The sequence below is a fragment of the Rhincodon typus genome, chromosome 8 (assembly GCF_021869965.1).
Source record: "Rhincodon typus isolate 14 chromosome 8, sRhiTyp1.1, whole genome shotgun sequence".
NCBI lineage: Eukaryota > Metazoa > Chordata > Chondrichthyes > Orectolobiformes > Rhincodontidae > Rhincodon > Rhincodon typus.
In genome coordinates, this window is record NC_063339.1 from 81226229 (window position 1) to 81239146 (window position 12918).

Consider the following 12918-nt stretch of genomic DNA (forward strand, 5'->3'; position numbering starts at 1 on the left):
TGATCTGACAGCTCAAGTCATCCAGTGGTGCTGTAAATTGTCCTTTATTTAGTCCTACAGCCTCTTGATCTACTTTCTACATGGGCACAATTTGCTGGTGAAATTGGCAAATGAGGAAAAATAGTAAATTACTTCCTACCTATCTTATCCTTGAAAATAATTCATACAGTACTTGTGAAGCATCTTCCTTATCTCTCGGTTTTCTTTGTGGTGCATTTGGACCTACCTACTGTATGTTTTAAATTATTCGCAGTAGTTTGTTCTTTCTGTTACTTCCTATTGAATGAGCTTGAGGCGTGCTTGGTATTCCATGTGTGGCAGTGGTGAGGAAAGCAGAATAACCAAAAGATTTCCTTGTATTATCAAACACTGCCTGTGCAGCAGTGACGTTCATTCCTAGATACTGGCTAGGCTCAAAAACATGAGGACATAGAATAAATTTATCCAGTTCCCTTTTACAGTCAATCAATCCTGCTTGCATCATTGTTTCTGATAGGGTATTCCTTGTTTACATGGAAGCAGAGGTTGGGTGTGGGCCAGGAGACAGTGGAGCAGTGACCCCTGAGTAGAAATAGCTGGAAACCGTTGCAGTTGATAAATGAGAGGTATTGTCTTCTCTTGCCATTTCTACAATTCAGCTGACACCTTGGTGTTATTTTTTCTGAAATCAAATTCTATTCTCTCACAGTTGAGCTTCCTATTTTCGTATTGTCCATAATGTAATGAAGTAAGATGAGAACTTACAGCAGCAAACAGGGAATTTAAGTACTCCAGTAAATGCCTTTGTGTCTGGTTACTTGAAGCTATCTGTCATGACAATGCAGTGGTTTATTTATATGGGTCATCTTAGACCAGGATGGAATGGGTTGGATGGCAGAGTCTTAGATCAAGGGTAAAACTTTTGAGTTTAACTTTTTCTGAAGAAGGGTCTAGGCCCGAAACGTCAGCTTTCCTGCTCCTCTGATGCTGCTTGGCCTGCTGTGTTCATCCAGCTCTACACCTTGTTATCTCTAAAACTTTTGAGTTGTTGATTTAATATACAAACAAAAGTATTTTTAAAAAACTGAAAATGTTTTCTTTTGTAGTGAATGATATTATATTTCAAGAATAGTGTGGAATAACCCTAGTTTTGGGCTTTGTGTTAAAATCAGAATGTTGCCCCATTTCATCTCTAGGGACAAGTGGTAAACTCTATTTTTGGCCAAGGTGGATTTATTTAGTTTACAATTGATGGACTGAGCTGTGCATTTTGTTCCTTAAAGAAGGTGCAGAATGATGCAGTTTACAAAGTAACTATTGTATTAACATAGAATAGAATCCCTACAGTGTGGAAACAGGCCCTTTGGCCCAACAAGTCCACACCGATCCTCGGAGCATCCCACCCAGACCCATATAACCCACCTAATCTACATATCCCTGAACACCAAGGGCAATTTAGCAAGGCCAATCCACCTAACCTGCACGTCTTTGGACTTTGGGAGGAAACCCACGCAGACACGGGGAGAATGTGCAAACTCTACAAAGACAGTCGCCGGAGGGTGGAATTGAACCCAGGTCCCTGGCGCTGTGAGGCAGCAGTGCTAACCACTGAGCCAGCGTGCCGCCCATGAACAGTTAAGGTTTTAAATGGTTTTGTTTAGTAGAGTGTTTATTCAAAGACTGATGCTCGTTTTTATTGCCAAATTTGCATTTTTGGCCAAAAAGTCCTCAGGCTTCAACATTTGCTTTTGTTGAGTCAGGATTTTTGATGCCTGCCTGAGGGTGGTAACGATTTTAAGTGCAAACTTTACTAAAGTTGTAGCCGTGTTAAGTATGTGATGTTCTCCTTCCAGCTGAAGCAGAGCAAGCTGTTGCCATCTCCACATCTGTTACATTTCCTGCAGCTCCAACGGCTTCACCAACTGCCCCGCCCCCGATTACAGAAAACAAGGAATGTAGCAACATACATGCCATTCCGAGAAGACATGCACCAGTGGAGCAACTTGCCAGGCAAGGCTCTTTCCGCGGATTCCCAGTTCTAAGCCAGACAACATCTCCGTTCAAGAGGCAGATGTCTCTTCGAATCAATGAATTGCCCTCAACCATGCAGCGGAAGACAGATTTCCAAATTAAAAACACAGGTATGAAGCCCTGCAAGTTTTTTTACTTGAGTTTTATTCAATTAATATTGGAGAGAACAGTTATTCATGCAATGATTTCTTGCTGAAAGATTTACATCGTATTGTTAACAATTGTGAAAACTTGTACTTTCTAGCTATGCACTGTAAAGTTTGCTTTTTTAATTCTTTCTTGGAACGTAGGTGTCACTGACATTTATTGCCTGTCCCTAGTTACCCCTTGAGAAGGTGGTGGTGAGTTGCCTTCTTGAACCACTGCAGTCCATGTACTGTAGGTAGACCCACAATACATTAGGATGAGAATTCCAAGATTTTGACCCAGTAACACGGAAGGAACAGCAATTTATTTCCAAGCAAGGATGATGAGTTGCTTGGAGGAGTTGCAGGAGGTGATGTTCCCATGTGTCTACTGCCCTTATCCTTCTGGATGGAGGTGGTTGTGGACTTCGAAAGTGCTGTCTAAGGATCTGGGGGTCATTTTCTGCAGTGCATCTTGTACACACTGCTGCCACTGAGCGTCTGTGCTGGAGGGAGTGAATGCTTGTGGAAGTGGTGCTGATGAAGTGAGCTGCTTTGTCCTGGAAGGTGTCAAGCTTCTTGAGTGCTGTACCAATCCAGGCAAGTGGGGAGTATTCCATCACAAGACTTGGTGGGCAGGCATTGGGGAGACAGGAGCTGAGTTTTTAGCCACAGTGTTCCTAGCCTCTGACTTGCACTGAGCAGATTATTGCTGAGTAGATGTTGCTTGATAGCACTGTATGATTGAGAGTAGACTAATGGGTGGTAATTGGCCAGATTGGATTTGTGTACTGCTTTTTGTCTACAGTGCCTAAGCAATTTTCCACTTCTTTGGGATAAATGCCAGTGTTGTAGGTGTACTGAAAGAGCTTGGCTAGGGTAGTAGCAAGTTCTGGAACACAAGTCTTCAGCACTATTGCTGGAATGTTGTCAGGGTCCATAGCCTTCGCAGTTTCCACTCCAAGCATTTCTTGTTATCACGTGGAGTGAATCAAATTGGCTGAAGACTGTAATGCTGGGGACCACTGGAGGAGACCAAGATGGATCATCTGCTCAGCACATCAGGCTAAGATTGTTCTGAATGTTTTAGCATTGCCCTTTGCACTGCTGCGTTGGGTTCTTGCATCATTGAGGACAGAGATATTTCTGAAGCCTCCTTCTCCAGTGAACTGTTTAATTGTGCACTGCCATTCATGACTAGATGTGGCAGGACTGCAAAGCTTAGATCTGATCCATTGATTGTGGGATTATTCAGCTCTGTTTATCACTCGCTGCTGATGCTGTTTGGCATGTAAGTAGTCCTGTTTGGTAGCTTCACCAGGTTGACACCTCATTTTTAGTTTTGCATGGTGCTGCTCCTGGCATATCCTCCTGCACTGTACATTGAACCAGGGTTGATCCCCTGGCTTGATGGTAATGGTTAAGTGGGGCATATACTGGGCCATGAGGTTGCATATTGTGCTGGAGTACAATTCTACTGTTGTTGGCTCATGGTGACCCATAGATACCCAACAGGCAGATTGGTAAGGATGAGGTCAAGTATGTGTTTCCCTCTTCTTGGTTCCCTCACCACCAGCCACAGACCCAGTCTAGCAGCTGCGTCCTTTAGGACCCGACCAGCTCAATCAGTAGTACTGCTACCGAGCCACTCTTAGTATGAACATTGAAATCCCCTGCCCAGTGTACATTTTGCACCCTAGCCACCTTCAGTGCTTCCTCCATGTGTTGTTCAACATGTTAGGAGTACTGTTTCATCAGTCGAGGGAGGATGCTACATGAAATCAACATGAGGTTTCCTTACCCATGTTTAACCTGAAGCAATGAGACTTCGTGGGGTCTGGAGTCAAAGGACTCTCAGAGCAATCCCTCCTGCCTGTATACCACTGTGCCATCATCTCTGCTGAGTCTATCCTGCTGATGGGATATATCCATAGATGGTGATAGTGATGTCTGGGACATTGTGAGATATAATTCTGTGAGTGTGCCTATGTCAGGCTATTCCTTCGTTAGTCTGCGAGATAGCTTTCCCAATTTTGGCACCAGTCCCTCACCACGTTAGTGAGAAGAACTTTGCAGGATTGATAGGGTTATTTCTGCCGTTGCCTTTTCCAATGCCTAGGTCCAGGCCAGGCAGTCTGTCTAGTTTCATTTCTTTATTGAGATTTTGCCGTGATTGGTAGAACTGTGTGGCTTGCTAGGTCACTGCAGATAGCAGTTGAGAGTCCACCACAATGCTGTGTGGCCTGGAGTCACATGTAGGCCAGCAGGCCTACAGGTTATTAGTAAACCAGATGGGTTTTTTCTGACAATTGACAGTGGTTTCATTATTTTAATGAATTCAAGCTCCATCGTCTGCCCTAACGGGTTTGGAACCCAGGTCCCCAGAACATTAGCTGAGTTTCTGGATTCATCGTCGAGTAATGATACCACTAGGCCATCGCCTTTCCCTTTGAAGGCTTATGAAGACTAAAAATTCATCTGCACTGTCTTGTAGAAATTTTTTTTAAATGAAAATCTAATCAATAATGCAAGGGTGAGATGTTCAAAACCAATGGAAAAATCTTGTCTGTTTTTATTCCCTTCCAAGTAAATGGAATCTTGTTAGGTCTTGAAGTGAACTTTGTAACTAATCTCTCGTACAGCAGCTGCATAGTCCTCCTGATTTTTTTTGTTTATTTCTCATTTGATACCAAACTCTGATTCTTCCTTTCAAAGTTAATGCTTAGGAAAAGGGAAATTGTCATATTTTAAGTTAAACTGTTTATTGATGTGTTGTTCTTTTAATTATCCTAGCTGACATTATGACCAGACAATTCAGAAGTCAGACAGGAACCTGGATTGACACTTCATAATTTTATTTGTTTTGCTTTTAACAAAACAGTCTCTCAATAAAACATAAGCACACAATGCTGCAGATTTTATTTTAACAACAAAAGGGGTTTATTACAAAACAAATTATGCTTGAGTAGAATAATCTAAACTATCTGTTTACAATGCAAATACAGATGTCTTAAACACAGTAAAATATAATCCCAAAATACTCCTTTATAAATTGAAAAGACAAAATAACTTCTATATAGTAACCAAACACCACTACTGGTACAGTTTTCAAATACACCATTTGTGTAATACTTGCACTGGAATCCCTGTATCTAAAAGTTCAGTATGTTTAAGTCTCTTGCAACTTCAGCTTTTAATCTGGAACTGCAGATGCTGCATCTTGGAGCGACTATATATTTGAACTTCAGTTCACTCCGTTTCATTAACCACTCCAGGTTTTCATCTCAATAGTTCTGGTCTGGGAATGACAATAACTCTTCACTCCAAGATAATCTAATTCACTAAATCTATCACTCCCTTCTCAGGAGCACTGCTGTCGGGAAACCAGCAACGTAAACAAAGACCTCGCCCATCCTGGTTATACTGTCTTCCACCCTCTTCCATCAGGCAGAAGATGTAAAAGTTTGAACACACATACGAACAGATTCAGTAACGAATTCTTCCTGGCTGTTATCAGACTTTTGAATGGACCTCTCGGCTGTTAATTCTGATCTCTCTCTCTGCACCTTCTCTGTGGCTGTAACACTACACTGTTCTGTTACCCTGATACAATCTGCCTGTATAGCACGCAAAACTGTATTTTGCTACATGTGACTATAACAAATAAAACCCAAACTATGTAGCTATCCTGTTCTACAAGGCTAAGAAAAACTCCCCAAAGTTGAAAGTGAAATGAAAAATGTCTCCGTTTTGAGTGGTTCCCTTAAGCTTGAACTGGGTCGCAAACCTTCTAAAATAAACAAAAGTCCATAAGTGTACAAACCCGTTCACAACAAGGTTCCAAAATCTGTTTTTTTAAAAATCATCAGGGTTGCAGCAATGTTTAACTTCAAACAAGTTAACTGTTAACTTCAGAAAAACCCACTAATTACTAACTCAAAAACCAGACCCACGCTCACCCCAGCTATCATTTAAAGATTGTAAATAGACTGTGATATAATCTGTGCGATTTTTATGTTCAATGTCCTTAAGTCTCCATAATTTCCAGGTGCTGATTCATGCTTGCACATGATACTGTGGGCACTTGTAGCTTTTCAGCATCACACACTGTTTGACAGCAAATGGTGCAAGACATGCTCTTGACGATATATTTGCCCTGTGATTTGCTATTTTGGACTGCACTGAATGTGAAAGAATATCTCACTGAGGAAATACACCAGTCAGTGTAAAAACTATTGTGATTGTTCTTGCTCTCTCTTTATTCAGTGCCTGAAATGGAATGTGAGAGTGCAGGTGAAGTGGACAGTATAAGCTCCTTGTGCTCTCAGATAACACACGCATTCAGTGGTCAAGTGGAGGACCCATTCTCTTCTGCCCCAATGACAAAACCTACAATTGGTTCAGCTCCTCCAGTAACTGCTTCCCAAGGTTAGTAGTTGCTTTTTGCAAAATGAATGAATTTTGGCAAAGAATGTTTTGCTTTCAATGTTGCAGATTTGACCATTTAACATGTCTTCTTATTGTAGTCAATGGAGCAATTTCAGCCTTTCCACTGCCTGTTCCAGCACCTGCAGCACCTGCCATGTCTCCCATAGTAATGCCAGTGCGTGACACAAACCCTTGGGCCCAGCTCCCTACAGCATCTAGCACAGGAACTACAATTGCTGCAAGTAAGGCTATACATCTGATTTAAGATAGAGCTGGAGATTGAGGCTAGAGGCATGTTTACAATTAAGTCCTTAAGTTATGTAGCCTAAACTACTTTGCTCAGGGCCAAATGCAGAAACTTCACTTAGCAATGAAATCAATAATTTGTTGGTGGTGGTATATATTAATGTTAAACCTCAAAAACAACTAAGGTTCCTTATTTCAAATCCAAAATATTTTTATGCAGTTCAGACATACATATCTAATACTATAGATAACTCTCCAATTGTTTCATGTGATCCAGGCTAAATATCGAGGATACTTCATCCTCACCCATTCCCACTTTCTACAAACTCTGCATTCCAATTTCATTCTTTTCCTCAACTTGTCTAAAGTTTACATCCTTTTTAACACTGGGATGAACTTTTATAACAGTCTGTCCATCACAAACATAGCCTATTTCCATCTGCTTAGCCTTCATTGATTTCATCCTTTTTTAAATTCATTCATGGGACATGTGTGACACTGGCCGGGCCAGCGTTTATTGCCCATCCCTAGTTGAGAAGCTAATGGTGAACTTACTTCTTTGCTGCTCACATGCTATAGGTAGATCCACAATACTGTTAGTCTGCTCAACTATTAAGACCATAAGATGTAAAAGTAGAGTTTGGCCATTCAGCCCATTGAGTCTCCTCCATTCTTCAGAGAGATCATGGCTGATTTGATAATCCTGAATTCCACTCTCTGTTTTGCCCATAACTCTTGATTCCCTTACTGGTTTAAAAATCTGTCTCAGCCTTCAGTATACTTAATGACTGAGCATCGACAGCCCTCTGCGGTAAAGCATTCCACAGATTCACTACCCTCTGAGAGAAGAAATTCTTCCTCACCTCTGTTTTAAATATGCAACCCTTTATTCTGAGATTATACCACCTAGACCTAGACTCTGTCACAAGGGGAAACATCTACTCAATCGTCAACTTTCCACATCTACTCTAGAATCTTTTATGTTTCAAAAAGGTTGTCTCTTATTCTTCTAAACTCCAATGAGTACAGGCCTGAACTACTGAACCTCTCCTAATAAGACAGTCCCTCCATACCAGGGATCAACCTAGTGAACATTCTCTAGACTGCGTCCGATGCCAGTATATCTTTCCTTAGATATGGGACCCAAAAGTGTTCACAGTATTCCAGCTGTGGTTTGCTCTGATGCCAAAACACGCTTTCAGCGCCACTTCCAAATGAGATTATTCCATGCTTTCCTCGCAGCCAAGTATCCTTCACTCAATGCTTTGCTACTTAAAGGTGCTACTTAATGCAATTCATTAATTTGTTTGTTTTTCATATCTCCCTGCCCCTTCTTATCTTTTAACCTTCAGGCCTTTATGTTCTTCCCTGGCCTTTAGCCCACTAGTTTGCTGCACCAGCAACAACTGTGCCTTCAGCCATCTCAGCTGACGCTCTCTAAATCTTTCTGCTTCCCTCTCCTTAACACCTACCTTTGACCTGGCTGATTCATCACCTTACTAATACCTCATTTACTTCAGTGTAGACTTTTTGCCTTATTGTGCTCCTTTGTGGTATCTTGGAAGGTGTTTTTCATTTATATTCTATATAGAGTGAAATATGTATGACGTTCAACATAGAGCAAACTACCACTGTACTGAAAACCAAAAATTCTGGAGATCACAGTGGGTCAGGGAGCATCCATGGAGAGAGTGCAAGCTAACGTTTCAAGTCTAGATGACTCTTCATCTGATTATCTCCATCATTTTTTTATTTTCAGTTCATCTTAAACTTCCTGGCAATGAACAATCAAATCTTTGCAGAAGGTTAAAATAATTAGCAGATCTGAATCACTATTGATTTGAAATGATTGAACTGTTGCTTGATGTAATCATTACTAGTTTTGAATCTTTTAGGTGTATAGGATTAACATTCCTCCACTGTAAGTGGTATTAAGTTCTTTCATTTCATGATAAATGTAGCTTGTGAATGTGAAATGATTCCTACATCCAACATACAACATCAAACTCTCTTTTCATTATCAACCCACTGTCCCCATCCCGCACCCGGATTTGTTATTGAGGCTCAAATTTGTATTCCCATGAAGGTTGATGATTAAGCAGTGATTGAATTGAGTAGCTTAAAGGGTTGTAAATGTAGATAGATTGAAACTGTTTCCACTGGTGCGAGGGCAAGCACCTCCTGTTTATAACAATATAGCATAGTTGTTTTAGAGGTGGTGGAAATCTCAACCACAATTTCTCTTTCATCCACCTCTTCAAATAAGTGTTGAAGCTCAGGAAAAGCTGAATTATTCAAGACTGAGATTGCTAGGTTCAAGTTAAATGAGGATGTGGCAGGAAGTCAAGTAACATTGGAATGTAAGTGCAAATCAGCCAGGCTCTGGCTGAATGGTGGAATCTTGTACCCGTTTCATTTTACTATTTTCCATGAAACATTTTTAAATGAGTTTGCGGAGAAAACGGTGATTGACCAGCCTTCCTGTTGATTCAGTCAGTGCTGTTCTTTACTGAGGCTATCAATAGACAATGATCAAAGGCATTGCATTCAAACTGAGATACTTTCTGAATGGTGAGAAGCTAGAAACAGTGGTGACCCTTGGTAATCAATGTGCACAAGACATGAACAGGTACAAAAGAATTATCAAGGTTTATGGATTACCTCAATGCAAATAGATTATGCTGGAAATAATTGTCAGGTCTTACAGCACAGAGAAACAAGAGTTATGTTTCAGGCCTGTGACCTTTCGTCTTTGGAATGCTGTATCCTCTGTACCTAGAGGACTAGGATACAAAGTAGTAGATGTGTGCTTAGCTACACACAGCTCTGCTTAGACAACATCTGCAGTCACTGTGAGTCACAGTTTTGAACAGCTCACCTTAGAAAGGCCATATTGGTCTTGGAGAAAACGCAGTACAAATTTACTAGCATGGTACCTGAACTTAGAGAGTTAAATTGTGAGGAGCGTTGACACAAACTAGACTTGTATTCCCTAGAATTTAAAGAGTTAAGAGAAAATTAGATTGAAGTTTGCAAGTTATAATGAAAATAGGGTTGGTTGAGGATGTCGAGGATGAGGAAGATATCCTAAAAATGAGAGCTAGATTTTTCTTGGAGAAAAGTTGGGAACTACTATTACAGACAGATGGTATTAGATGCTTGACGCTCTTTTAGAGATGGCAATTAGGAGGGAGATGATGGCATAGCTGTAATGTCACTGGACTCAGAATCCAGAAGCCCTGAGGACAAGGATTCGAATGCATTGTGATCACTGGAAATTAAATCAGTTTATAAATCTGGAATATAAAGCTGGCCTCATGACCATGACCGTGAAATTATATTACAAATTATTATAAAAGCCCACCTGGTTTGCTAATGTCCTTTAGAAAGGAAGTCTGCCATCCTTACCTCTTCATGTGACTCCAGACCCACAGCAAAGGGGTGACTCTTGACTGCCTTCTCGACAATTAGGAATGGGCAATAAATACTGGCCCAGACAGCAACCATCCCATGAGTGGAATAAAGAAATTGATACTTTAAAGCAGCGATTGATAGGTATTTGTTAATCAAAGATATTGAGAGATTTGGGGCAGAAGTGGGTATCATAGAATCATAGATTCCCTGCAGTGTGGAAGCAGGCCATTTGCCCCATAAGTCCACATTGACGCTTCGAAGAGTATCCCACCTATACCCACCCCCTACCCTATCCACCTAATCTGCACATCGTTGGAATATGGGGGAGAACATGTAAACTCCACACAGACAGTTGCCAGGGGTGGAATCGAACCCAGGTCCCTGGTGCTGTGAAGCAACAGTGCTAACCAATTAGCCACCGTGCCACTCTTAAGAAAAAAATGCACGTAGATGGAATTGGGTCACATCAGCCACGGTCTCAATGAATGACGATGGGACAGGTTCCAAGGGCATGTATGACTTCTTCCTGTCCATGTGTTTACTGAGTAACAGATGCACTTGAAGGAGGAGACCAACTTTCCTCTCCTCTGGCTTATTTATAATATTTAATAACAATATTTCAATCTGCTTCCTCCAAAGATGCAAAGACCATGCTGTGACTAAACTGAGGATGAGCCCTTGACACTGATGCCTCATAGAACTGTAAAACCCCAAGTGCTATCTTCGCCTAAAAGAGTCATAATTCTCTTTTTAATATTAACCAGACCACTTTCTTTCTCTTCACTTTAGTTTGTTTGAGTAACTTGTTCATTGAGCAGAGAGTCTTTAAATACTTTCTTCTTTGTTTTAACCAGGCACTGATTGGGGATCAGCTGCTACAGTGACAGCCCAGTTTCAGCCTGGTCACAATCGCACACCTTCGGAAGCTGACCGCTGGCTTGAGGAAGTATCAAAAAGTGTCCGGGTGCTACCACCTTCACAGCCACAACCATCAGTGGCTGTGCCACCTGCCCCACCGTCCTTTCAGGCCAACACTTTTGTTAGCCCACAGGCAGCACCAGCTGGTGCGCTTCCTCAGATGCAACCTACGTTTGTTTCTGCTCAACCATACAATCTCGGGGTTACCAACGGAGCAACTTATCAAGCTCCCAGTGTGCCTGTGGTTGGAATCACCCCATCTCAAATGGTGGCTAATGTCTTTGGCACTACAGGTCATCCTCAGGTTACTCACACGCAGTTGAAACAAAACGCATTTCCACAAATTGATGGTGGCATGATGGGAGTTACTGCAAATGCTAACCCTTACTTTAAACCTGCCCAGCAAATTAACGGATTGGCAGCTTTCAACGGAGCAGAAAGTGGCACATGGACAACAGAAACCAAAAGCGTTCAAATGGCAGCAGCTGGCATACCAGGAATTGATGCATTTGAAGCTCAGTGGAATGCCCTGGAATGTAAATCAAAGCAACGGGCCACACCTTCTCCAACTAATCCATTCTCTAGTGACCTACAGAAAACCTTTGAAATTGAACTTTGAGCAGGGATTAGTTTTTCTGTTTTCCTTTGGTGTGTGTGGAAAGTGCTCAGTATTGATAATGGGCATGACGAACTGCTTCAGCAGTCTCTGAAAACCATTAGAAACCTGATGCTAGGCTGGACTGAAACATCTGGCAAGGTGGAATGATCAAAGGGCCATGTCTGGTGTCTGTCTTGGAAAAGAACTGGTTCTTTTAATGGTACAAGTGTAGGGGAGCAGCTGCTTGTCTCTAACCTCTTCCTACCTACAGTTGTGTTCTTCTGTGGTGAGGCTGCAAAATGATGCTGTGGTCCTCTAGTGTTGGATGGAGCTTCCAATTTGGATAAATTGATGCCAAAATCTTTATTTTTATGCATTAGTATATATATTTTAAAAAAGTTATGGAAATTGAGCTGTAAGTAATCTTGCCAAAGGTAAAACACCGACTGGTTGTACGAAATGTATATAGAGAATGGTTTATTGCTGATTCTAATGTAAGTAATCAGGGTAAATGTGATCTTTTAGTTGGACCTTGCCACAGATTATTCTGGTGTGAGTAGGACACTTGCTTGAACAGATGACCAATTATAAATCACTAGTATGCAGCAGTTAAATATTTTAACAGTATTGTTATGGTCTGCAAAAGCCATGATCAACCTTGTATGTTCTGTTGAGCAAGATTTTAACTTGTTCTGTTGCTGAAACTTCTCTTTGTTTTCCTTACTATTTTGAATGGGGTTTTTAAGACAGTCAGGTTAGATTGATTTGCACAATGTAGTTAAGCAGAAACATCTTTGTTGGTAACAAGTTGTACTCACTTTTCCAACCTCCTTTCTTCCCTTTTTGTGGTGATCGGTGAGAACATCCCACCACTTTCTCGGTTATAGCTGTTCTGCATCTCACTTGAGAATTCAGCAGGTTTTGTCTTAATTTTGACTTGTATGAGCCTTACAATCACTTGTAATAAAGAAAGAAATTTATACTGGAGATTTATAATCTTTAACAGAAATAAATGGTGGTTAGAGAATGGATCATATTTTGAAAGTGCTTTTTGATGATTTCACATCACACCTGCCTATATATTTCAGTAGCAAGGATGCGTTTTGACACCGCGCATTAAGTATGTTATTAACCAGCGTTCTAACAGGATCAGCAAGGCATTTTCAAACTACGTGTATG

The 12918-nt window shown here is 41.1% G+C and overlaps 1 protein-coding gene across 6 annotated transcripts in view; it reads left to right on the top strand.

Annotated features, from left to right (window-relative positions):
* The window catches only part of numb (NUMB endocytic adaptor protein), a 252505-nt gene extending 239730 nt beyond the window's left edge, over positions 1-12775 (top strand). For 3 of the 6 annotated variants that reach the window (XM_048599601.1, XM_048599600.1, XM_048599602.1), the window contains 4 exons: positions 1833-2120; positions 6402-6563; positions 6662-6805; positions 11078-12775. In XM_048599601.1, coding sequence (XP_048455558.1) covers positions 1833-2120; positions 6402-6563; positions 6662-6805; positions 11078-11760 — 1277 coding nt within the window. In that variant the 3' untranslated portion in view covers positions 11761-12775. The remainder of the gene's footprint in view (positions 1-1832; positions 2121-6401; positions 6564-6661; positions 6806-11077) is intronic. The other 3 variants (XM_048599605.1, XM_048599603.1, XM_048599604.1) reach the window with 1 other exon arrangement.
* The last annotated feature ends 143 nt before the right edge of the window (positions 12776-12918 follow it).